Here is a 25,516-nt window from a genome sequence, read left to right as displayed (position 1 = left end):
TTCCCGCTGGGGTTTGTGAAGTGCTCAGCGAATCAAAGGTGTTGAGCAGTAATTTTGCGGGCCACCATTGGTTGAGGGCGGTTCCGCGTGGATCCTCCGAAGGGGACGGAAGTTGAGAGACCGGGTGGTGCCAGATGAGGCCTGGCCGGGCGCTTGGTACTTGTTAAGTAGCAAAACGACAATCTGACTGAGATGCAGCGAAGATGCAGCGTGCTGCCGCATGTGTGGTGGCACCGGACAATTGAGAGACAGGCTGGGACCACTAGAGGCGACTTGGCCACAGTCCACAGGCCGCTCTCCAGCGATGGAGCCCACCCACAGTCTGCACTGTGGTCACCTCAGAGTCTCTGCAGCCGAACTGGTTGCCGCTAGTCATTGATGAATAGGACCGGGGACCCTTTCAGATGGCAAGACAATCTTTTTGGGGCCGCTACCGCCAAATTGCATGTCTGGTCTGGTTTCTCCTGGACCTTCTCTCGCCTTTCTCTCCACATCATCTTGATCCTGTTGCCAATTCCTCTCCGCTTCTCACGGGTTTCTTCAGTCGAGCGCATTCACGGCGTTTAATTACCTGGTTTCTTCCATTCTCTGTAAATAACCCCCCTCCTGTGCAGACTCCAATTCGCTGCTTCTCGTGCTTACGCCCAACAGCCAGCCTGCCCACCATGTCTTCCACCGTCGAGCTTACCTACCAAGATGTTGCTGAGCACAACACCAAGAAGGACATCTATGTCGTGGTTCACGACAAGATCTACGACTGCACGCAGTTCGTCGACGAGCACCCGTACGTATTCACTCTGCCCTGGAGTGTTGAACCCCCTTTCTGGATATCGCCGGTCTCGTCAAATCAAGGACTTGATTACGATGTTGGACGGAGGAGCCTTCATCTGCGACAAATACCTCCCCTGACCACTCTGACTGTGAGCTGACAATATGATTGTAGTGGTGGTGAGGAAGTCTTGCTCGACTGCGCAGGTCAAGATGCTACCGAGGCTTTCGAGGACGTCGGCCACAGCGACGAGGCCCGCGAGACTCTCGACAAGTTGCTAGTCGGTGTCCTGAAGCGACAGGTATGCCCCATCCCTTAGAGGACACCATTGTACCTCAATTCTCTGGTGTTCGTGGAATATGGTAACTAATTATTTTTCTGCAGCCCGGCGACCCTACCCCCAAGACCGCTCCTCCTACCTCCTCCGGTACCACCTCAGGCAACAGCGACAGCACTGGCGTCGGCGTCGGTGTCTACTTCATCATCCTCATCGGTGGTGCCCTGGGATACTTCGCTTTCCAGTACATGGCCAAGCAGCAGCAGGCTCAACAAGCTGGTGCCGCATAAATCGTCTAAACATAGCGTTGCGGTGTCGGATTGTTTCTTTATTGGGGCGGCGAAGTATGTTGCTCGCCTGGCAAAGGACGGCGCGATGAGACATGGAATGAGGTACGGAAGATTTTACATAAAAGGGAGTTGGGAGGTTGAGGACACCAAGTTCTGCTGAGACGCAGAGCGACATGGTCTCTGCGATAGCCTGTCTACCAAAATGTTCTTGGTGGCGGAGTCTAGCGGCGGACAATTGGGACATGTATGCCTCAGTACTGTCTTTTTTCTAGAGGCTGGGAGCAATTATATTGGGTTAATGTTAGATGTTGTCCGTTGGACGGATCTTCCCTATAGATAGAGTTCTTGTAATGAAGGGTTTCATAACTGACAAGCTGATTTTGCTGGGGGGATCGGGCAAATGCTGTGAGGACTGATGCGTGTCACGACTGTACTGTTTTTTGGGTCAACTGCGAAACTTGGTAGTGTCTTCCAGCCGAACGTTTGGATGGTTCGATGAAACGCTGGTGGTGTGATCGCACCTAAGCTTGAACCAGCGCAATCACATGCAGATAGGATCGTTTGGGATCAACACGCATACGTACCTGATTGCGAATACATATACGTCTACTTGCGCAAGGAACTACAACGTTATTCTAATTTTTTACGTCTGCTTATCCTAGAATGAGAAATCACATGAAGAATGCTGCATAATGTTGATCAAAGATGCTGCGAATTCAATAGGCAGCAATGTATCAATTTGTGAGGCGCAAGTATCGAATGTCTTCGTATCGTATCCAACACTACATTCGGAATACACCAGTTTCGACACCCTGTAAAAGTGTCTCCTCATTGAACAAGAACCGTTCTCATTCCAAAGATGCTGCGTAAGTACACAGGACTTGCCCTTCTCAGTTACGGTACGGTGGATGACGGTGCGACCCTGGGGAGTTGATTCACGTAATCCGGCCATATAGTCGCAAATAAGCAACCTGATTCAGCCATGAAGTCGCAGAATCCATTATTATTGTTTGCATTGTGTTGTTCGGATATACAGCGTCAGTGTTTAGGCGACGCACATCAGCAAACTGTGGCATTTTGTTGCCGCAACGCCACGCTCACAATCAATTTGAACAAGACGCACAAGAAACAAAGCTTAAATAATCACTGCACAGTACATAACGGCACACGGCTTTAAAATTCCCGTCTCAAACATTCCTGAACGAGGTTTTAGCCCGCCCCGAACCAGATCAAGGTTTGCACTTGGATGCCACAAACAAAGAAAAACGCATCTTGAACCACGGACCAATCAGCGTGCAGGATCCAGTGACAGCCTCGAACCTCACGCTTAAACTTCCCGCACACAGGCATCAGCAAACTTGACCTCTTCCTCTCCTCCCACGGCCGTTCATCCCCGTCGCTCCCCAAACCCACGAACCCTCCATCGAAACGCCGCCACCCTTCATCTCGAGGTCCGTCCATTGCGCCCGCCCATCATGTCATCATACCTGGAGAAGCAGTCGTCCGCCTTCCGCGGCACGCTGGCCTCAGCGGCGGCCAAGCTCTCAAACCCCTCGAGCACAAGCGCTGGCAAAGCAGCGTCGCTGGCACCGCCGTCGCCCTCACCGTCCGCCGCCTCAGACAGCACGACGCCCACCGCCAAACGGAAGCGAGACCTGGTGCCCGAGGTGCCGTTTTCGCAGCCCCAGCTGACGGGATATGGCGCCGAGGTCAAGACGCAGATGGCGTTTGCGGTGGAATATCTCAAGAAGAAAGGCGAACCTAAGAGCATCACCGAGATTATCGACCACCTCAGTCTACGCGGATACTCTGAGGAGCATAAACGAGAGTTGACTGAGGGACTGAGGGGCCACCCGCGCGTGGACTGGAAACCAGACGCCAGCCTGAGCGAGCAGACGTGGAAAACAGGCATCTACTCGTACCGCCCTGTCATCGTCAACGTCAAAGATGGTACTTCTCTCTTGGCGTATCTCCAGCGAAAGACGGACGCATCAGGCGTGTCGGTCAAGGACCTCAAGGACGGCTGGCCCGACTGCGAGGACACACTGGCATCCCTGGAGAAGCAGCACAAGATCCTGGTTGTGCGCACGAAAAAGGATAACTTCCCCCGCTACGTATGGGCCGACGACTCGTCGCTGCATCACTCCGTCCAGCCCGAATTCCAAGTCATGTGGCACCGCGTCCCGATCCCCAGCGTCGAAGACATGCACCGCAAGCTGGTCAATGTCGGGCAGAAACCTACCAGCGAGGATCCGCTCAAGATTCAGCAGGCGGCGAATAAGCCCAAGATTCAGAAGAAGAGGGCGAGTAAGCGGACTGGGAAGGCGACGAATGTCCACATGGCGCATTTGTTGCAGGACTTTAGCCACATACGGCGATGAGAGGACCCTTTGATAACTGTACTTTGTAGTGTTTACCTCTGTTGTTTTTTGGATTACGGCGTTTAAAGGCGGTGTTGGTGGTGACGAGCAGACAAAATGGAATATTCGGACAGGGCTTGTTTTTACATGGCGTGGCTAAACCAGAGGGAAAAAGACTTGCATCATTCATTGGCGTTTGGGACCACGGAATTAGGTAACTGTGGTGTAGCATATATATTGGGCGGCGTCTACCAGAATTATACACCTTTAATTTGTTAATGCTGGTCATGCAGTTCTCGTGACAGTATGGTTTTATTGCTCGAATCTGATGTCGGAATATGGTTTGCTTCTCGCAACTTGATGATATACGTGAACGCTCATGCAATCCATTACATCCATGACATTATCACATCCTCCCGTCATAGCTTCTCCTACGCTTCTCTATCCCTGGGTATCTTGCACCTCTCATGCCACATCTCACTACGCACTCCCATCACGCCTTATTCAAAACACCAGCATTCTCCTCCCATATCCTCTCGAACAACCTTTCAAAAACCTCCTTCTCCTGGTACCCACCGACCTTGTACTTGCCCAAGACCGTCACACACGGCACAGCCTCAACACCCTTTTCCTCCACCGCCGCCTCTGCCTCATCATCCACAACCCGTCCGTTGTCATCGTCTCGCAGATCTGAACGGACTACATCCGCAGGAAGGCCTGCTTCTTGGCTGCCCAGGCTGACCAGGACGTCTTCGTCGGAAATATCCTTGCCGTCGAGGAAGTGGCTTTGGAAGAGTGCCTCTACGACCCGTGCTTGGGCTGCGGGGCCCCGACGGCGAAGAGTGTTGGCGATGAGGATCTGGGATGAGCGTGTTGGGCCGGTGTCGCCTGTGATGGAGAATTTTAGGTCGTAGGGACGACCGACGGTGCTGACGCGGTCGAGGTGTGGTTGGAATTTGCCTTTTCCGCCGGCCATCTCGTCGTAGAGGGCGATTTTTTCACATCCTATGTTTTGTTAGGTTGGTATGAATGGACAGGTTCATTGGAGTTATAATCGGGGTTTGGAGTGAAGGTTTGATTGAAGTGAGGCTTGGTAATGTGAGCAACGAGTTGGAATATCAACGTACTGGATTTGAAGAGCGGGTTCAAGCAATAGGACCGCCAGACAACCTCAAACTCGACTTGCGGATGACTCGACTCAAATTTCTTCATGGCAGCTTCAAGGCTGCGCTTCTCGATCCAGCACCATGGACATAACGTATCTGAAAATAGTTCAATCGGCACTAATAGCCGCTCCGTCTTGGAAGAGGGCATGGTGACCGATGAGAATCTGCTGGTCCTCCAACTACAATCCGAGCTGGATCCAGTCTAAGTTGGGGAGCAGCACTGTGGTATGATGGCGACTTCTTTTGAGTCTTAGTCGTAGATGTCGTAGTGGTATTTCTAGCGCGGTTGAGCGGTGGAAGGTGGGAAGCAAGGCGCTAGGTGGTATGCTCATGTATATGATGGTGTTGGTGAATGAATAGGCGGGATATGAAACGGCGAGCAGCTATATCATCTGATGGCAAAGCTGTCCGGCAGCTTTGCAACTTGAGAATGGTACGATATGCGATCGGTGCTTACCATATGTCATCACCTATCTTCGTTTCGTCATGCTTCGCGGAGTCCAAGCATGCGGCAGGAAACTCAGCAAACTGGCTCGGCCTCGAAGAAAACACAACAGGACAACATCCAGCAAAAAAAAGAACAGGAAAACAAAGCGAGCCTTCAAAACGTCAAGACAAGTGGCGTCCGGGCCGATTTTAATTGACAGAAAACGAAGCACCCGGCCGTCAAGTAGCCCCCGCCGCCACGGACTCTCTCCTCCTAAGCAACGACTTGCACGGATTATCACAGAATCGTTCATTCACCAGCGCCCGTCCTAGTCAAACTACGGGACCACGTTCCGGCAAAGTAAGTAATCATTTTCCATCCACTATGCCAGCGGGACCCCCCCGCTGAAATGTCACCAACGGGGGGGTTATGCTGCGCGGGCGTTCGTGAAGCATAATTTGTCGTTATGGATTAGTGATCAATAAATTTCGCAACGCACCAAAACCATGCAGACAACAACGATGACTTAATCGAGACCCCTCTTTTCGTTTTCTCATGCAGTGCAGGGATGGGTGGGTTAGCGGCCTCTTGAAGCGACGGATCGTCTGGGTTGATGAAAAATAAGACAATGGAGAGTGGAATGGTTATGTTTCTGGTGATAGTAGAAGAAGAAGTTGAGGAGAACGCCTCTTTGGATATTGGAGGCTCAGATACCCGATTCGAACTTCATTTGGAAGGAACGAACAGCCTCCTCCACCGCCACTTCCCTCTTCGTGGAACTGCATGCCAGGGACTGGGGACAATGACCACATGCAGAGAGTAGACATTGATGCGAGACCCAGAATAAAACCACTTTTTCTCATCTGCAGACTAAACTCGATACTCCATTATCAGAACCTAATCACGGTGAAATCTGGTCCTGTACGAGCCGCTCCGGCCGGCAGGCTTTCATGGCTCTCTCACCCACTTAGTCGTCGAAACTCCGGATACTGTCCTGCCTGGCTGCTTATTCCCGTTCAGCCTAGAAACATCAACCTGGTTTCTCAAAAGAATTCTCCGACGTCCATGTCGGCAAACAGGGCGTATTGTATACGACAAGCCTCCCGTCAGGCAGCCGCACGCTTTGTCAAATGGCGGTATATTAGACACGGATGGATACGGCCTTCCGCGAATAGCGACAGCATAATGTTTTCCTCTCGCTTTACCGCAACGACAAAATGCAGCCGTGCAGGGATTAAATAATCATGCGACGCATAGCTTTCTTTTTCCCTCCCAGGACTCGTGGCTACATGCAAGAGCAGAACAAGCACACCACTTTTCTTGCTGTGAGATGTGGCTGCATGCAAGTTAACAACGGAGTAGCTCCCATTGGTGCAAGCCCGAACTCTACATCATCATTTCAAATAGCTCGTGGACGAAAAGAAAATGGCACAAGTTCGTGTGACACATGGACAATGTCAAAGACGCTGCCGTACTGGTGTGCTATTCGTTTGGCTGCCTCAATCACCCTGCAATATCTTGTTTCCACTTCCATGTAAGGAGTCATATGTTTTCTCATTCCTGTCAATTGTTGTGTTCGTCGAGTCAAGTTGTATTAAACGTTGTGGTGACGAAGTAATCTATAATCCCAGTGTGTGCGCCATCTCCCTGCCCACGAGCACTAATCATTCCCTGACCCTGATTTACATACAAATAAAGACATAACATGTTTTTCTTGATGCGTGCCTGTTCTTTCAGAATCCACCAGGCCCCTGTGACTCCTGCCTAGCATTGTGCCAGGAAATTCGCCTAATTCCCAAGGCACACGAGTAAGTTCCGTGTCCGTCATGCAAGATGAAGTACATTAGCAGAGGATGAAAAAAGAGAGATGAAAAAAACGACCAGTGGCGGCATCAAATATCGTCATGATGGATTAGCCCGCCGCCTCTCTATCAGGTTGAGCCTTAACAAAAGAAAGATAAAACAGTTACAAAAGAGAGGCTACAGACCCTCAAATCATGAAATAAAAAAAAGGAGAACAAAGATACGACTTTGTACAGTCAGTTATCCACCAACAATCTGACTCAATGCCCTGTCCGTCCATCAATTGCAAGAAATCAATATGAGAAAAGCTAAAGTGACCTCCTCGCAACCCGCACAGCAGACGAAGTCATATAGCTGAGCTCCAAATCAAACGAAACAGAAAAATGAAAAGGGAAAAAAAAAAGGCAAAAACATCGTCTCTCCTCAATAAAGTAAAGTCTATTCGTATTGCGTGACTGAAGCAAACGACGAGGGGTATCAATGGACCGTTGCCGGCCACATGCGTTTGACTGTTTCAATATTCCATCTCCTCAAGCTGCAAATGGTCTGCCTAAGCCATATGTACTAGCCCAGGTTCTGTACTTTGAGGTCGACGCATTTGGGTCGACGCTCCGTAGTACATCTGGCCCATCGCCGCGTTTTGTTGATACGTGTCAGGTTCGGGATACACATAGCTTCCCGCACCTTGGGATGGCGATGGGACATGAGACGGTGACTGCCAGCTAACACTGCTCATGTGAGGACTGCCGCCGGAACTTCCAGTCTGATGCTGTTCAACACTTGGCTCCAATGTAGGCGGTGGTCCGTAGCTGGTTGGATGCGATGTCGGCCTCATTCCAGCACTGCTGTAGCCGGTGGAGGATGTCGAATTTGGACTTCCTACCCGTAAATGCGGTGGAAGCGAACCATTTTGTTGTATATACTGGAAATCGCCGGGATGTCGGCTCACGCCGGCTGCAGCAGCCATATCCATGCTGGGAGACATGGACATTGTCCGCTGGCCCGGGGAAGGAGTGGTCAAAGGAGACCCATGGCTCGACAAATGGTCCCCGTCGGAACGCGATCGAGACGACTTCTGCGCTTTGGATGCAGCCAGGGCTGCTGCTGTTGCTGCTGCTGCTTCCTCAATTGTGCCACTGTGGTGATTCTGATGTCGTGTCAAGGTTGTTCGGCGTGTGAACGTCTTTTGGCAATCAGCATATGGGCATTTGTATGGCCGGTTGCCAGTGTGAGTTCGTCTGTGTCGGGCTAGAGAGCTGCTATCACTGAAACGCTGTTCGATTGCTGGTTAGCATAAACCCACAAGCAAGATGTCGGCGCAGCAGGTCTTCCGAATTTTCACGAACCTTGGCGCATGTTTCACAGTGATGTGGTTTTTCTCCTGTGTGGACTCGCTTGTGAACAGTGAGGGCGGATCTTTGAATAAACTGCTTGCCACAACCAGGATAGTCGCACACATGTGGTCTAAGACCGGTGTGAATACGTTCTGTCACACGGATTAGCGTCCCCCTGCTCATTCATTGAGGTCGAAAATTGCCTTCACTCACCATGTCTGGCAAGATCGCTTCGGCGAGCAAAGCTCTTGCTGCAAGTACCACACAAAAATGCCTTGGCAGGCTGCGGAGATGGTTGGCTGTGCTGGGGCATCTGGTGCATGGTCATGCTGTGGACTGGGCCCATGGCTCCGGGCATATCTGGAAACGTAGGCAAAGACATTTGCGTCGGCATCGCATTCGGGATGTGCATCGGGGCTTGCATGGCACCTGGAGATGCATAAGATCTCGCCATGGTATGCGGCGTCGAGTACGCAGAGTGCTCCGACATGTGAGGAGAAACAGATCGCTCCATGGTGTGCTCAGGTTTGACGAGTGAGAGGTGTGGATGATGATAATCGGCGGGAGTTCCCATAAAATGTTGCTGCTGGTAGTGCTGCGCGAGTGAGCCTGCTTTGTTATTCAGCATGTTCGTAACGTCCATCGCCTTCCGGCACGTCTAAAAATGGGTCACGGCTCAGTCTGGTACGAGTGTTAGTCGATTCATAGATAGCAAGTCTTATGAAACCGGATGATTCACTGACGCGGAGACAGCCAAAATATTGTCCCACTGCACAGAGCCACTGAATAACGGAGATGAATGGCAAGCACCTGTCAAACAAAGTCAGAACTTCATTCCAATCGAGAAATAACAGACATGAACGCCAAGAAGCTCGGGAGCACAGTCTCGACTCAGGCTCAACATAGTGCGTAGATATTGCCATCGTTTGACAACAATGATACCCAAATCTTCCCACTGTCTCACACGGCCAGCTCCACCCCCCGAATGCGCCAGCATGTTGCCCCGTCATAGCAGACAAGAAAAGAGGTTGACACGTACCTGTCACTTTAAGTTGTGTCCAATTCGTCTTCGCCCAATCTCGATTGGTGGTATGATTCGTGCTGAAACCGTCGTTGTCGATGTCCTGCTCAAGACGACCTTGCTGGGTGGCAAGCCAAAATTGAGAGGGTACGAAATTTCCCTGGGGAGTATTGTCGGCCCGGCTTAGAGAATCTAGCTAGCCGTCGAATATATCTCGGGTTGCGGTCTCAAGAAAGCTTGTGCAGTTGCTATCAGCTGAGTAGCGCAAGGTTGTGGCGACGAAAGTCGTAGGCGGACAACGCACCAGCTATTTGGTAGCCAATGTCGCGTATTGCATCAAGAGTAACAAGCAGATGCTGTTCGATATTCCGTCTCGCTTATCAGTGCGCCAGCAGATTGAACAGCGTAGGCACCCAGAGTGATCCTTGGTTTTCTTTGTGGATGCGGGACTGAAGCGGCATACACTATTATGTCGGCTGTTGGACGATGAAATCGTTTGTTTGAAATTTGGCGTTGGCGAGTTCCAAATCGCTTGAAAGCCGAGGTAGGAGTCTTGTAGGGAATTTTTGGGCGAGGTGAGATCGATGCGTGACGCTGCGGTCACGGAACGGCCGAGGAGGGAGGATCTAAGATTTCAGATCCTGGTCGATTAGTTTGGTCGCAAGACGAAAAATCGATGGCTGGAACGCGCTGGGACAGGAAAATGAAGAGACGAAAAACAACAAAGCAGCAACAAAGATAGGATGGAGGAGGAGGAGAATCAGTGCGGCAGAAAACGGCAAAATGGCAAGGCGCAGAAGGCCTGTGAAGTCATAAAGTGTCAAAGGTCAAGAAAAAGTGCAGAGTCGTGGTCTGAATGTAAGTGACGGGGCCTAGCGTATTGTTGGTTTCTTTTCTGGATCGGCAGCGACGCAGTTTTAGGAGCCAAGCCTTGTTGAACTAGAAGCTGGAGGACCCACAGAACATTGAAGGGAGGTGGAGCGGTGCGCCAGGGAAGGAGCCGTCACAGGGCACCTGCAGCTTTAATGTTCAAAGCTGGGATGTACTCAAGTACCAGACCAGTTGACCACTTGCACTTGGGCAGAGCACTTGAGCAGTTGAGCGCCAATGTGCAGCGCAGGGTCAAAGTAAAGTACCAACGGTGCACCAACAGACCAAGCAAACCTCAAGCAGCAGTTCTCACACGCACCAGTTGACCACAGATATGCTCAATTGCGTACCTGCCAGGGGACGAGCAATGATGGAACGGGGATGGGAAAGGATGGGATGGGAATGGGAATGGTGACAAGGACGGGGAACGGGGACGGGGGATTGCGGGCGCGCAGTCAGTTCAAGTAAGTACCTGGTACGAGGTACCCTACCCTTGACGTATTTCGGTACTTCGACGTCGAGGCACGCAGGCGTCCCAGTCAGTCGGCTCCTCCACCACCCAAGTGCCCAAAGTGGATGTTGGATGGGCCGGGGCTCGCACGACACGCAGAAAGCCTGGCCAGGGAAAGAGAGAGCCGGAGGACAGGGGAGGGGGGGAGAGAGAAAATACCAACGACCAAGTAAATTGGGACAAAAATCTCCCAAACCGGCGCAAGGGTGCGCCCTGTCAGAACCGCACAATATCAAATCACAGCCAACGCACACAGCTGCAAGAGGCCAAGGGTCCAATAGCCTGGGCGAGGGAAGGTTGGTGATACTGCAGCCTTGAAATGGGCAGTGACAGTGACAGCGACAGTGACCGTGGTCTTGGTCTTGGCCTTGGCCGTGGCAGTGGCTGTGACAGGTAGAGACTGGTGCAAGTGGCGGGGGCAGCGGGAGAAGCAGGAGGCCAGACTGACGATGGCCAACAGATGCAATTTGATGTTGGTCATATGAGTGATGGATTGCGCAGCTTGGCTGGGGGGGAAAGGGGGTAAAAGCTGATGAACCAATAGCCACAATGTTGAAGGGACGGCTACAGCGAATTCTTAAATGCTTTCAAAGCCACAGAACAGACAAAACAAACCAAAGAGGTCGCTTGACTCCCGGCTGCATGCGAAGCGCCCAGCAAGAACAGGTGGGCAGGGAAACGAACCAGATTGAAGGCAACAACTCGAAGGGGGCAGGCAATGAGGAACATCGTTGACTTACACTAGCAATGTGCCACAGAGAGGGCCAAGCGGTGCACCAACAGGGTCTGCCCGCGGCGTTTGTAGTCTTTGCTCTCAACTTGACACTGTTCAAAGTAGGTAAAAGCCTTCGACAAACTCGAAGGCCGCCGGCAAAAATTGAGAGTCTCTGCGCCGTGTGCGGTTTGCAGTGTGCTTTGTGCGCTCACAAGCAGAGAATATCTCCTTCCAAGTACGTAGTGATATAGCGGTTTGGCTGACTCGACAAACGGTGTTTGCGGGCCAAGGGTGGACTAACAAAAGCGAGGAGAGCAAGTTTCCAAAAGGCAGGGCGCCAAAAGATGTGGCCGGTTTGATTCAGGCGTGTGTAGCTGGTATGCCTGTTTTGATTTCTTTTCTTTTTTTCTTGCCCTTCCTCTTTTTCCTTCGGCAGTGCCGTTGTGAGCTGGCTTGCAGGAACGAAGTGATTCCAACTGTGATCGAATGAGACACAACGGTGTCACCGGACGTCTTGATCCCTTTCAAAATCTCGAAGCCAGTCCAGTCTGTGGTTGGTCGCGCAGGCAGCTTTCCGAGAACATCTGGGAGAAATGCTTTTGTGAGTATGTCATGTATAGAGCAGTAACCAGAGCCCTCGAGATTAGACGAACAAATTGAGTGTTTGAGTCAGTGGTAGGCTGTGTTCAAAGCCCCCCAAGATCGATGCTCACGACAAAGCTCGAGTAGCAACCAGATTCAGCTTTGCGGTTGCGGCTGCGATTGCGAGTTGAGCTCGGATATGGTTGAAGTTGGAGTTTGAGTTGAGGGTGAGTGCGGGAAGGCCCAAGCTGTCTATGTACTCCGGGCCAGCTTCTGACTTGGAGCTTCAGAGCTTGGGACTCAAGACTGGGGGTCTGATCTTGCGACTTGAGAATTAAAATCTCGCGTCAAAAAGACGACGATGGAAACACGATCGAAAATAGATTCCGGACGGGGGCTTGCCTTGAGGGGGGCGTGCGGGTTTGCTTGGCATGGGAGTGTGCGTTTTTCCTACTCACCTCGAGTTGTTATTACTGAGAGGACAGCACCGGACGCAGCAGAGATAAGTACAGTGCAGTCCTATTATGGGCATGACTGCATTTGGGCTTGGACACGAATGCGAGAAATACAAGAAGCCCACCGGGAGGGACAAGGGGGAAAGAATGGAGCTATCTGGTTTTGTAAATTGCAAGGCGAAATTCCAGACAGGCTCTTTCTGACTCCATGCATCACCTCGGTGAATAGATCACGCACCAAAGATTTCACAACAGGCTGCCAACCAGCCCTTGGATGCTGGCAATCCATTTCCAGTGCGTGAGGAGTTTGGGGCCACGAGAACGAGAGAAGATCCATGTCTTCTTGCATACTGAAAATTTGTTGCTCACATTGCCATAGGCTGGATGTCAAAACTTACCCAACCCTGCCAATGATAAATGGCTTCATTGGGCTCCGATGTAGAAGGCCGGGTCCGCCAAGCGCGGTACATTTTCAACCCGGGGAACAAGACGCCAATTCCAGTTTGGTGACGTTGAATCACTTCTTGACACTTCGCAACTTTATTGCACTGTACTGTGCAGTACCGTATCGGAGGTGCTCATCAACCAGCAATGTCAGACTTCCCAGGGTCCAAATGGCATCTTGCCAGCCTCGGTACTTGGAATAAGGTCTGGTGCGTCCAACTTGGCAAGGGACCTACCGCCTGGCTGCTCGGGCAGTTGTACTCCGTACATGACATACCTTTCAGCAAGGTATTGTGTGGAGGCGTACAACTCACGCCTCCAGCCTACGCCTCACGCCTCATATCACACCTCGGGGGCTCGCACCGACCAGACAACAAGCCAAGGGCAATCATTGCACGCCCCTGGCAACTCGTGCCCGCCGCTGAGCGAAAGCCGAAGTTGGGCTTGGGTCGCATCATCCCTCTCCGCAACCCCTGCCATACCTTTCTTGTCCTGACGTCGTGGGGATGCATGGATGATGCATCAGTCCTGATAGGTCGCAGCCATGGGCCACTGGCGGCGTTGGAGGTGAACATGGTATTCTGTTCCTGCGGCGGATCCTGGCATTTCCAAATCCTGGCCACCTGAGCACAAGTCAAGGTAGTGCGGCTCCAAAGTCCAAACTGGATGAACTTGACTTACCGTAGGCTTGCGTGAGAGCATTGAAGCGTCTGGTTGTATTGTCTGTTGTACATCGTACAATGCCGGACGGTTGCTCAGTTGATGAGAATCGTTCTAAGTTTCGTCCCTGTCGGGCCGGCCAGTTCACCGCAGACACAGTGCACATACACAGTGTGTGTTCGCCCAAAACCTTCCAACGATACCGCTTGCCCTCTTGAACTTTGAAGCCTCGAACGAACTGTCCTCAATCTGATGCAAAGTCAAGTATGGTCCCAATGGGCTGGCTGGGCCTAGTTCCAAGACACCGCCAGCACCAGCATGGTATCTGTGCAACGGGCACTAGCCGACGGTCCTGTCCAGGCTGCCACAGTCCGTTGGACCTGTCAAGTCTGGTCAAGCAATTTGTGATGGCCGTATCGTAGTAAGTCTGGAGCACTCTATACACTAAGAACCAATTCAGACGATATTGGCTGACGGCAATCTCTTGAGACAGAACAAACAGGGCCGCACTAACCTTTCTTCAGCTGCAGATTATGAGCGCCGTGAGAAGCCTCTCGTCCATCACTCGGCTCCGGGATCTTGTTTCCTGCCCATTTCAAGCCTCAAGGCCCGAGTGAACCAGACGTTACTGACTCTTTTACACCTACGGAGTACAGTACACGTGCACGCTCTGTTGACTTTGTGGGGAGACTGATAATCGCTTGAGCCCAGCCGGATGCGTCAAGTCTTCCAAAGATGGGAAATGGCTGTTTGGGTACGAAGAGACTTGTATTGTGCTCCATAGCTCCGTATTTGGCTTGCCCATTGTTGGGCCGTTTTATCACACCCGAACCCCTGGGCGAATGTTACTCGTTTGAGGTGCGAATCACCAGGACACTAATCCCAGTGCACCGCCAATCACGAATTTCGTTTTGACTGAATATTGGCATCCATCTCCACGGCGAAGTCAAAGTCTGTTGGTCGTGATTGACCAACAAAGCACCACCCTAAGTCGCCCCACAGCCTTGTCTCCTTTCACCTCGAGAACGGGGGGAAAAACTGTGTGTGGTCAGGCTTCACGATCATGGTTCTCGACCTGAGCCCAGGGTTTTCTCTGGACAGAGAAACCTCCTGCCGTGGGATGAATGGCAAAGGCCCAGGACGACACGGTCTGGCGACTCTAATCCAGCAACTGAGTATGGCCCGTAAACAAGGTTCGGAGGTCAGCCTACGATGGAAGTTAATGGTCTAATTCCAACTTAGCGATGCAGCAAAAATATATGCTTCAACAAAACCCTCCGACGGAGTTCAATCATTCCATCGCCATAACGAAGAGGGCAGGAGATAACCTCTTTGCCAGAAGATCAGGGCAAGACTAAGACTCACTTGGTCCACAACTCATTTCGTACGACCTGTTGGCTCCTTTGATGAAATCACTCACATCTCTTGACAAGTCAAATCATCCCCCTCACTCGCTGAACCCGGACAACGGGACAACACACGCCTGAGTGGCTAGAACACCCAACTTGTTGTTTCCCACACCTGTCAGAACCAGGCTTCTCCAGTTGTGATCCGGCGATCTAGGTGTTGAGGGCAGTTGGCGGTATGTGCGCTTCTAGTTGGTGATCTTGGTCGGCTTGCGCCATGGTCGCACTCCACATCTAGTTGGTGCGTTCTGGGCCAATGGGCACCTTCGTGACACAAGTCCCCTATGCGGTCATGCAGTGGTATACGTATTGTTCTGCCAGACGAATGCGCAAAAAATGCAGAGAGGCGGTACATTGGACCGTGCAAACGGTTGGCGTGGATCCTTTCGATGAGCCTCCACCCCCAAGTGGTGACAGATCTGGCATGTCATTTTTGCTGAATACCACCAGCAGCCACCAAAGCATCCTTGCACCCTGAATTGAGTTAGCTGCTTGTGGCTTACCTCTATTGTTGGCATCATACAGCATAATCAGGCGCGCGCGAAAATGGAATAACCCCCCACCCCTCCATGATTTTGGCAGAGAAGTTTGGAGATTTTGGGGGGCATGGATGACGGCGGATGAAAGTTGGCCACTCACTTGGCATCACTGAATAAGACCTGTAGCGTCCACCATGCCGCCTTTCAAGATTACGATTTCGTACTGAACACTTCATGGCCAATCAACATCAGAGGACTCAGCCTGAGACAGGAGCTCGAGCAAAAAGTATAATGTTTCATGAGATTCGTTGTTGGCTACAACCCGCAGAACCAAATGGGAAGGGCACATGGTGGCACTACGACAACCTGCAACTCTTCGAGGATTCTTTAATGCCAGGTATGATTCACCATGATGGCCAATTTATCCTATTACACTAGATGAACCGTTTTCCAAAATCCATCATCCCGGCACAATATCATCGCGGACGATCGCAACTATAACCCGGCGAATGTATTGCGTTTTTTTGGCGTATGTACAAGATGCGGATTTTGTTTGAGGAGCTCTACAATGCAGAGGAATACCTTATATTGGGCAACACAACACTGTGCAAAATGAGCTCTCCCCAAACCGAACTCGGATGCGGAGAGCCCAGTAACTGGTTCTTGTTTATCTCGCTGGTCACATTCTCCAGCGTCTCGGTGCACGATATCTACCTCCAGGACGGTGAAAAGGAAGGCTGCTTGATTGACAGACGAAATTGCAATTCCTATTCGACAACCAGTTAGGATCTAAATGGGGTCCACTACTATCATGAATGGAGATGATCCTGAGCCGGCACAGTAACGTGAAACCTACGACCGCACCTTCCTTACAATACCTCTTACAATAGCCACTTTGCTTGTGTGAGACAGGGACCCAGCAAGGATACCACGAGTACAATGGCCCATGATGGCCGGGGGGACTCACAGACGAGGGCATGTTGGAGCAAACCAACAACACTTTTTTTTTCCTATTGATTAGTCGTAACAATGCGACGCCAGGCAGAACGGCTTTACCCACTTCAGTCTTGGAATGAGTTCATTTCCACATCCCTCGGAACGGCCGCACCTCTCAGCCTCAAGGTCACGTTTTTTTCAACGAAGTCGACGGCTCAGATTGATGCTTCAAAAAGAACACTGGGCCAAGTCCACTAACCCCTTCCAACCAAACCATTGCCTCGGACAGAAACAACTCCAGTTTGCCAGAAACAGGCACGTTGACAGGACGGAAGACATCCTTGACAGGGGCATGCGCCGACAGGTGTGGCCAGGTTGGCTTGCAAGGGGAAGCCGGCATCCACTACAACAGGCAGCTGATGTGGTACCATGTACTTGTCGCGTTGAACAATCGCCTTAAACCATCAGAGGAAACCTTCTGGAAACTTATGGGGTCCAAGCTCCATCTCAATTTGTCCCCGTTTGAGGTAAAGCTTGGGCTGATGGGCCAAGTCTCTGGGGCATTTCGAGCCAGCCCTGAAGCAGCACCCCCGGTCGACTAACATGTTTGTCTGCCGGTTTGTTCAGTCTTCCAGCCCTTCTGTGAGTCTTCGAGAAGGAAACTGAGTCTCCTGTCAGATCCGCCACCCTTGAGCAGTGTTTGCACAGGGAGCAACTGGACGCCGGGCTGGGTGGCTGGTGTATTACGAATATATGTTGTACTTCCCCATGGACTCAAACTGCTCTGCAGGGTGAAGCAAGTGCACATCCCACGTCAAACTGCACAAATACTAATTGTAAAGCGCCCTTTCGGATACTTGCGTGCCGCAGACAGGCTGTCAAGGCTTGCCAGTTGAGAGGGACAACAGCCCAATGCAGGATTTGCGGCTTTGGCACCTGCTGTGTTTTCCAGCAAAGGTCAATTGCCCTCTTTTCCTTAAAATCCAAGACCTATGAATCAAAATCCACATCCGTTGACGAATTCGGCCGACTGCCGCTTGTTTGCCTTCGTTGAGCAACGTCACAAGACCTTCGAAATCGTGACAGAGACAAAGCTGAGGCCAAGAATCGGGATGAACTGGGCAGAACGAGCCAACTTGCACTCAACACGACGCAAGTATTGTCCACATCTCCTTCGCTGTCGACAATCAAGCCAACCCTGCGACAAGGAGAGTGAAGGCGTCTCACACATCATGATTTCCTCCACCCCAAGAACAACAGCCATACGATTCGAATGCAATAAACCCAGATATTCGCCCCGCCAATCTCAGCCTGAGGACCCAGACCCAGACCTAGACCCAGACCCCCGCGATCGGTGGGCATCATGTTATCTTTTGGTGCACGCATGGGTCGACAATGATCCGCTTCGACGACGGGCGAGCAGCTCAAACAACTAGCTTCGAGATTGGCACCAACTAATGGGAGATGAACCAGCAGTTCGTGCGGCACCATGTCTCGTTTTGGTCTTCTTGGAAATAAAACATCAAGTACCAGCCTTCACTTGCACCAGGATGGCACCTTTCGTTTCAGGACTGAGTAATGTCCTGCAGCTGCAAGACCTGACGGGTCAACCGAAAAATGTTATCAATAACGCCCAGCGCCACACGAGCCGGGCCTATTGTTCTGTCTCCACTCTGTGAAAATGTCAATGGTGCCAATCATTGTGGCGTGCCCTTTCCTGTTTTCTGGTTGGAAGCTCTGTTCCGGCCGAGACATACAGACCAAGGTACAGTGCGTGGGCTGCGGTACAAAATCTCAACTCTCAGGGTTGGGAGCTGTCATACTCCATACAGAGCACAAGAATTGGTGGGCATCCCTCCACAAACGTCTGGTCTGGTGGCATCAACTTTGGCAGGTAAGTACGGAGTACGTGACCAGGAAGACAAACGAGGTGGCTGATACTGATCGGTATGCGCTGACAGCCATGCAAGTGTTGTAAAAAGTCTGAAATGAATTCATCACGAGAAATTCTTGCCCATGGCCAGTTCCAAGGACGGCTCTCTGATTCCACGGGGCGGATCACTCTTGCTAAACATCGGCGTCAATGGCTGCGACTGGACATGTGACTAGAAGCGCAACCTTCTCATGACGCAACATACAAACATGTCATATTTTGCTGGGGATGAGTGATTCCCTGGAGTAAGACTTTCCATGTTAAAAAATGCGCTCATTACACTAACAGGACGTTTGAAATGGGGTTGGGTTTCGACAATTCTCTCATCTTCCACCTGGGGTTAAATGGGGCGTCATTTTATCACTGTCGTTTTGGCGATCGAGGCATCTGCCGTTGGCCGCGATATGGTTCGTGATGCGGAGGGGTAGTAGTGTGTGAGCGCTTATCACCGGTCGGCCAGAGCTCGAAACCGAATCCCGTATTTCGATTCGTTTTATCACAGAAGTGGTCATTTGTCCAAAGCACATCATCAATCCATGGTGGCCATTCTTGAAGCTGCTGGCTTACCGACGCCAAGTGCTCTTTACCTACTCCTGGAGCTTGAACCCCAGCTCCCACTGGTTCTTTAATTTTGGGAGCTCAAATTTGGAAAATCTGGCAACATGCTGAGGCGGGAAACGTATGGATGCTGCTGCGACGAAGTTAACCATTCAGGCAAAGATGAACTGTGGTGCACAGTAACGGTGCAATCCTGATGAACCCGGATTATGATGGCATTTCATAGTTGAATGAGGTCAAGGATTCGCTTCCTTACTATTGTCAAAGGCAACCAAGATGGGTCCGGGTTTCCAACCTCCCCGCAGACCCCATAGTGTATAATATAAGGAGTACTCCGTACGATACACACATGAGCACAATTGGAGGTGGCATCCGGACGTCGTCTGGTAATATTCACAGGACATTTGACCACTGCAGATGGATGTAGTATCCTTATTGCAACGTCAGCCTTCACAGGCAATCCTGCAGACAGGCCAAGGCAGCAACTGCTTGCGTGTTAGTTCTGCGATGGGCGTCTCGCTTCGTCTTTTGACGCATTTCGCCTTGATGGCATTGGCGAGCCGCTCTGAGAAAAGGCAACCTACTGTTTTACCAAGGGTAGGGCGGGTGAGACTAAACTTGTTTGCTTGCCCCGGCGACTCCGTCCGTGTCACGCAGTTCGGCCCCCCGACGGCATTCTCAACGAGGTAATCTTCCAGAAACTAGCTGTTTGAAGCTGGTGCAAGCATGCCTGCAAAGACTACTACTACCGGAAGTACCAACAACATGAGTCTTGGAGGGTGGTGTAGGTGCGGGCATTGTATTCGTGACTGAATCGCGCAGCAAGGTGGTCCGAAAAACTGCATACCAAGGATGTTGCATTTTCAAGCAACCCCTTGTAGTGCGATTTACACCAGCGTCTCGTGGCTGCCACGAGTTTGGTGCAGGAATCCTTTTCCAGGTCTCTAGATCGGTGATTGCGATCCTTCACTGCAGCCTCCGTCACTCGATCTGGCTGAGTTGCATGGAAAAATTTTCTTTGATGCAGCAACTGTCAAGCCTGACTCACATTGATTTCCAGCCGCTTGCATGGACATGTCCGAGGCATGTACACGTTGACATCATTGTAATGCTTATGATCAACGTAATACAGTAAGTACAGCGTCCTGTTCGTTATAGGGGTCCTGGGGCTGAAGAGACTCTTTGTCCGTGCGTTTACACTCCGGATGCTCGTCCGTGTGCCGCACCTTGATCCTCGTCGATGTGAACAGGACAGGGGATGATGCATTTGCAATTCGACGGAATAGGCTGTCAAATGCCAAGGATATGTACATGGTGCGATGAATATCTTTGAGCTATGTGTGTCTCTCGGTCGTGTAAGTTGAATGCCGCGTGTGCGGAAGACTAGTGGCAAAATGATGCCTGCATTGCCAGGTACTTTCTATCGCCCCTATTGCAGTCTCGGTTCGATAGAGGTATACTGCAATGTCGCTGGCTCTCTAGCGGAATAGAAGAGCGGCAGGGTGGTGAAAATGTCGCCATGTTATGACCAGACAAGGATAGGGACGTTGACCGTCTTCCCAGACAAGCTCAAGTCGAGGCAGCTGTCAGGCAGCTCTAAAGGGATTTCCCTATGCTTTCAACAATACGAAGTACTACGTCCAGAAACGCTGCCTGTATGCCAATCTACGGTACGTTGGTTATCTCTAGGTGTGTTGGGCAGGGGTTCTTGTAGTCACAGAGGCTTTGGCTCGCCCCCTCTGGCGCTCCGTGGGAATCGCTTCCTGTTGGTGATTACAGAGTGATCTGATATGCTGGTGGGAATTAGCCTCGAATGCATCTTTCGGCGTGTTTAGCATTCTGCCATCGCCGTTGGTTGCAGGTCTTGAGTCCACTGAGCGGATGGTTCTTGGCAGCTTTGACGATTGCTTACTATCCATCTGCTCCGCGGGCGTATACGCAGATTTGCGGCTTGTACTTATGTTCCTTAGTAATGGTTGATGGATTATATGCAGTCTGTGAGAGTTGAGTTCTTCAATGACGTTCCTGGCGGCCAAGTGATTCCGGCGGACTTGATGCATTCAGGGGGAGGCTCTGTTTACGCATCGTAAGCTACAACATGGCCATGCCGCGTTCATAGATTCAGTTACGCTGAATTAGGTTGCTTAATTGTGTTTCTACAGCTGTCAGTTTTGTTTAAAGCCATGGTTTACATAGTAGTTAGAAGAGCGCCAGAGAGATGGACCAAGTTGATATGTGTATATAGGGTACAAAACAGGGCCATGTTTGATGGCTGATAACCTTGAAGTTGCTTATTCCATGTACAAATATGTGCCCATGAATTACAGAATGATTGAGTACAATTATCACGTAAGCAAATACGTCCAATCCGTAAAAAGTCATACAACATGTACGTGCGACAATACAGTACATATATCTCTCTATATATATATTCTCAACCAAACTCTCAATCTTCCAGAAAATAACCTGCTCTCCATCTATCCGACACAAACTCGTCCCAACCAGCAATTTATGTGCTACAACCAAAGCCAAGTCCATGCTCCTCAACGCCCAACGCACGCGCATCAAACATCGCCTCCCACGATCCGCAAATCGAAACCTCGAGCCAAACTCCGGCCCCAAACATAAACTTCCTCAGATCATATGCGTCCCATCACCACCAGCATCGTCCATCCCCTCGCATCAATAGACCAAGGTGTAAACCGTGCCTGTTCCCGACACGATCTACCCGTGTCTGCCTCCCGTCCACGTTCACACTCACGTCCACCAACCCAACTTCATCCCATCCCCCTTCCATCTCACCCGCCATGGCCACAGGACGCAACCGCATGCGGAAGACCAAGCTTTCCATGACACCAGGGACACATTGTTTGCCCCCAATTAGCTCCTCCAAACAATGAAGCCGCCCGCCCCCTGAATTTATCGTGCCGTTCTGTATCAAGTACACTCTACATTGCCAGGAAAGCCAACATGCATAACCAATATTCGGCCGAGATAAAAGCAAGAAAGAAAAAAAAAGAATCACACGATGTTCAACCACACGCCCTGCGGGGCCAAGTATCGTATCAGACCAACACTTGTTCCTTGCTGCCTGAACTGTTGGTCCTAGACTTAATGTACGCATCAATGCATTCAGTATTCCGTACAGTTCCGTCCCATGTATGGATACAGTCCTCGGTAAAATAAATTAATTGCCTCTTTGAAGGGAAAGCCAAAATAAGTGGCCGAGAAAGAGGTTGCACGGCAGGAAATGTTTCAAGCGTGACCTCGCTGCATGCGCAGCAACGAACGGGGTACGTAATTGCCGCGTATGGAGAGTCCAATTATGGGCTGAGAAATGAAACACACGTTTTTTGAAAGTTCTCATGGGAGGGGGGGTTCTCAGATAAGAGTCCAAAGTTGCCAGGTTGATACAAGGTTGGCAGGTGGTGCATGGTGCTACGTGCGAAAAGGGGTATGACATAAGTCGTGAGGACGGGGGAGATTTTGCGAATGGGGGTTCTTCCATTCCTTTCACTCTTTGGTTGTCCTTTTTTTTTGTTATTCACCGCTTATTCGGAGACTTTTGGGGGTGTATGGGGGGCGTGAGGTGTGTGTTTTGGAGGAGTTGTTGTTGTTTTTGTGGTTTTTTTGCGCGCTTGGCTTGGCGTGGCAAACTGACAACTGGCGTGGTCTGAGCGTGGATGGATGGATGAGCGGGTGAGGGGAATGGGGGATGGGTGATGAGGTTATTCTTTGTTGTGTGGTGGGATTGGTTGTTGGAAGGGGGTTGAGGTTGGTTTGGGATTACTGGATGATATGGATGTATAAGATATGCTGACGTTGTATTGATACGAGAGTTGGTTTATGAGTGTCATTTAACAAGGTTGATATCATGGTTAAGCTCTTTCTAATCCTGATATAGGTTAGCGTTGATGTTAGGTATACTGATGTTGTAAGTCTGAAGTCATGCTTCCACCTGTTTCCGATAAGCCTGAAGTCGATATGGGTAGGTACGGTTACACTCTTGTATTTGTGAAAAGATTACCATTATAGTTTCAACTTACCAGTCAAATGGTTACACAAGGCTGATGTTGAGCATGTAATACTAGAGTAAGAAACAACAAAGACACAAAGGAGAATCTCACAAGTACCCTGTATCACTTGATATAAACACCGCGTGAGTACAACATAATCCCGCACAATGTCTTTCGAGATATCAACGCAAATACAATCTACATTTTTTTTATTGTTTCAAATGCATTGCATGTGTCATCAGGACGATAACCAGTAAATGCTCTATCTATCACGAAGTAGACATACACATCTCCCTCAACCCTCAGTCGTCCGCGTCAACATCGATTGTTTCAAAACCACTTAGCACCACAGAGACCCTCGTTATTCCCTCAGCAAGTAAATTCTCTTATTCCCTTTCGCTTTCTTTCTGTTTTTGATATGCCCTCATCATCGTAGTGACCATCTCCATAGCACCCTGCACGCGGTTACCAATGCGGCCCAGCGCGTCTTTTCCAGGGCATTTCAATGCCCCTAGCCAGCAAATTGTCGCGGTGTTTGGTGAACTTTTCGAAAGCGTCGTTCCTCAAATTCTTTGCTGTCTCAATACACAGTTTCTGGGCCTTTTTTACAACTTCTTCTGCGACACCTGGTTGCAGACCCTCTACCATTTTTAACCAGGTTTTTTCTGGGATTTCCTTGAGCTGGGGAACTGGCTCCTCGGCCCTATAGTCAGCCAAGCCCGATAGGAAGCATACCCAGGCGAAGCCCAGGTACTCATCGGCGCGGATGGGCCGGTGATCACTGTTCTCCTTGTCTGCTATTTCGCAGCCAAGTATCTCACTCCGCCATTTATATCCAAAACCCTCAGTCGGGTCCTCTATTCCAGCACGACGAAGGCAAAGAGCGACAAACAGACACCCAGCTTCAAGTGATTTAATCTTTTCATTGGTGAAAATCGGTCTACCGAATATTGCCGTAGTTACTTGGACCACAATCTTCCAGCTCACTGGATATATGCGTGCCTCCGGATCGCGCGTACGAAGCTTTGGTTCTGCAAACTTGTCTGGAACCCAAATCAGTCGTTTTATGTCGAGGTCTCCGACCAGCCGTTCCGAGGAGCTCATTGCGTTTTTAAGCTCCGAGTTATAATCTACCTCCAACATGATGGGCTTTTTCTGGTCGTGTACTGGCTCCATAGCAAAAATACCAAAAAGACAGAGTATAAAGGGGAGTTTATGTTGAATCACAAGTCCGCTAATGCTTGGGATGTAACGTCCGCTGAGGGCTCGGCGGTTGCAATAATGATCGAGAGGCAGAGGAGCAACGGTGAGTTGATCGGGAGCAAGGATTTAAATAAACGCCAGACTTACCATGTGGCCAAGACAGTGAATGTATCGGCTCTGTCCGGATCAAGCTCTCCGGACTGAACTGATGACGCACAAAGACCATTCTCACGATAACAAGCAAAGAACATTCACCGTCAAACGCAAACCTGATACATGTGGCATGACGCGTAATGTACGAGCATGAGGACAAACAGTGAACTGAGGTTAACCTTGGCTATATATAGGAGTTGAGACTCGAGTAGGTCTTGTCCACCATCTCTTTCATCAAACTGTGTCAAACTGAAGGCGGAGTCGCACGGTAGCGTAGCTAAACTTAGAGGTGGTACGTACATATCTCCCTGTCACCTGTTTTGAGCCTTGAAGTGGTACGAGATAAAGCAAAGACACTTAATTTGGTGCTCTACGGCGAAGGCCTGGTTTACTCCATGACCACCAAGGAGACTGGAAGTTCCCCGTATCTTAGTGATCGGTAGATTCAGATGACCTCCTAGCTAGCATGCGACCATTGAGCTCAAAGACGCAGAATAATCGGAGTCTCACACCTTCAGCCGGCTACAAAGACAGTGAATCATCCCCTGTGTGAAAGGTGGCCATGAATATCAGTCAGTGACGATGCGTCAAGCAATGAATTGATCGTCTGCTGTGACGACAAGAGTTTCTTTTGTAGTTGATCTGAAATAGCAGCCATTTGAGCATTGAATCAACACCCCCTATTCCAGGGAACGAAACGCAATATTTGCCGGTCTGCTGTTGTCAGCAACCTCCTCATCTTCGTGCGCTCCTCACAACGCTTATGTACTGGCTGAGTCCGATTCAAATCGTTACATCTGAGGCTTTCTCAGCTGAAGATTCCGTAATTTCCGTGCAATTTTCAATTGAACTACTACTCTCTATGCTCCGGAACCAGCGAAAAGTGATGTTTGTTTAACCCCTAAGTTGCATCATACTAGGCTATATCTTGGGGTCCATAAGGGGGTTGCGTTGAATATTGTATCGCAAATTAACCTCACGCATAAACCTGCCACTTTGACGCCGCATGTGTATGTAGAAAGAGTTATACAATACAGATAAATGTATGCGGGTCATACTGTACTTGATAAAAAAGTGCTAATACGTAATTTATGCCAGGAATGTAAACAACACGCAATAAACTACGAAAATAACATCAAGTTTGAAAT

The 25,516-nt window shown here is 50.3% G+C and overlaps 9 protein-coding genes across 9 annotated transcripts; 4 read left to right on the top strand and 5 right to left on the bottom strand.

The window, feature by feature from the left end:
* Positions 1-665: 665 nt before the first annotated feature.
* On the top strand, positions 666-1,336 carry VFPPC_01475 (cytochrome b5; the record flags this gene model as incomplete). Its single annotated transcript, XM_018281303.1, has 3 exons — positions 666-784; positions 944-1,070; positions 1,154-1,336. The coding sequence occupies 3 exons, from the start codon at positions 666-668 to the stop codon at positions 1,334-1,336; spliced, it is 429 nt and encodes a 142-aa protein (XP_018149951.1).
* Positions 1,337-2,811: 1,475 nt separating this feature from the next.
* VFPPC_13095 (transcription initiation factor IIE subunit beta) lies at positions 2,812-3,717 on the top strand (the record flags this gene model as incomplete). Its single annotated transcript, XM_018290872.1, has 1 exon — positions 2,812-3,717. One exon carries the CDS (start codon positions 2,812-2,814, stop codon positions 3,715-3,717), a length of 906 nt encoding a protein of 301 aa, XP_018149950.1.
* Positions 3,718-4,189: 472 nt separating this feature from the next.
* Positions 4,190-5,010, bottom strand: VFPPC_01474 (DSBA-like thioredoxin domain-containing protein; the record flags this gene model as incomplete). Its single annotated transcript, XM_018281302.1, has 2 exons — positions 4,190-4,701; positions 4,824-5,010. 2 exons carry the CDS (start codon positions 5,008-5,010, stop codon positions 4,190-4,192), a joined length of 699 nt encoding a protein of 232 aa, XP_018149949.1.
* Positions 5,011-7,642: 2,632 nt separating this feature from the next.
* VFPPC_01472 (C2H2 finger domain-containing protein) lies at positions 7,643-9,054 on the bottom strand (the record flags this gene model as incomplete). The annotated part of the gene is made up of 3 exons (XM_018281300.1): positions 7,643-8,365; positions 8,439-8,578; positions 8,640-9,054. The coding sequence occupies 3 exons, from the start codon at positions 9,052-9,054 to the stop codon at positions 7,643-7,645; spliced, it is 1,278 nt and encodes a 425-aa protein (XP_018149947.1).
* Positions 9,055-14,747: 5,693 nt separating this feature from the next.
* Positions 14,748-15,171, top strand: VFPPC_01471 (hypothetical protein; the record flags this gene model as incomplete). Its single annotated transcript, XM_018281299.1, has 2 exons — positions 14,748-14,889; positions 15,044-15,171. The coding sequence occupies 2 exons, from the start codon at positions 14,748-14,750 to the stop codon at positions 15,169-15,171; spliced, it is 270 nt and encodes an 89-aa protein (XP_018149946.1).
* A 2,326-nt stretch (positions 15,172-17,497) lies between these two features.
* On the top strand, positions 17,498-17,941 carry VFPPC_15372 (hypothetical protein; the record flags this gene model as incomplete). Its single annotated transcript, XM_018293125.1, has 1 exon — positions 17,498-17,941. The coding sequence occupies one exon, from the start codon at positions 17,498-17,500 to the stop codon at positions 17,939-17,941; it is 444 nt and encodes a 147-aa protein (XP_018149945.1).
* A 2,740-nt stretch (positions 17,942-20,681) lies between these two features.
* VFPPC_18700 (hypothetical protein) lies at positions 20,682-21,056 on the bottom strand (the record flags this gene model as incomplete). Its single annotated transcript, XM_022430271.1, has 1 exon — positions 20,682-21,056. The coding sequence occupies one exon, from the start codon at positions 21,054-21,056 to the stop codon at positions 20,682-20,684; it is 375 nt and encodes a 124-aa protein (XP_022285985.1).
* A 593-nt stretch (positions 21,057-21,649) lies between these two features.
* VFPPC_01469 (hypothetical protein) lies at positions 21,650-22,120 on the bottom strand (the record flags this gene model as incomplete). Its single annotated transcript, XM_018281298.2, has 1 exon — positions 21,650-22,120. The coding sequence occupies one exon, from the start codon at positions 22,118-22,120 to the stop codon at positions 21,650-21,652; it is 471 nt and encodes a 156-aa protein (XP_018149944.2).
* Positions 22,121-23,477: 1,357 nt separating this feature from the next.
* VFPPC_01468 (hypothetical protein) lies at positions 23,478-24,155 on the bottom strand (the record flags this gene model as incomplete). Its single annotated transcript, XM_018281297.1, has 1 exon — positions 23,478-24,155. One exon carries the CDS (start codon positions 24,153-24,155, stop codon positions 23,478-23,480), a length of 678 nt encoding a protein of 225 aa, XP_018149943.1.
* Positions 24,156-25,516: the final 1,361 nt, after the last annotated feature.

The sequence above is a fragment of the Pochonia chlamydosporia genome, chromosome 1 (genome assembly GCF_001653235.2).
Source record: "Pochonia chlamydosporia 170 chromosome 1, whole genome shotgun sequence".
Taxonomy (NCBI): domain Eukaryota; kingdom Fungi; phylum Ascomycota; class Sordariomycetes; order Hypocreales; family Clavicipitaceae; genus Pochonia; species Pochonia chlamydosporia.
This window is presented reverse-complemented; position numbering and strand designations above follow the sequence as displayed.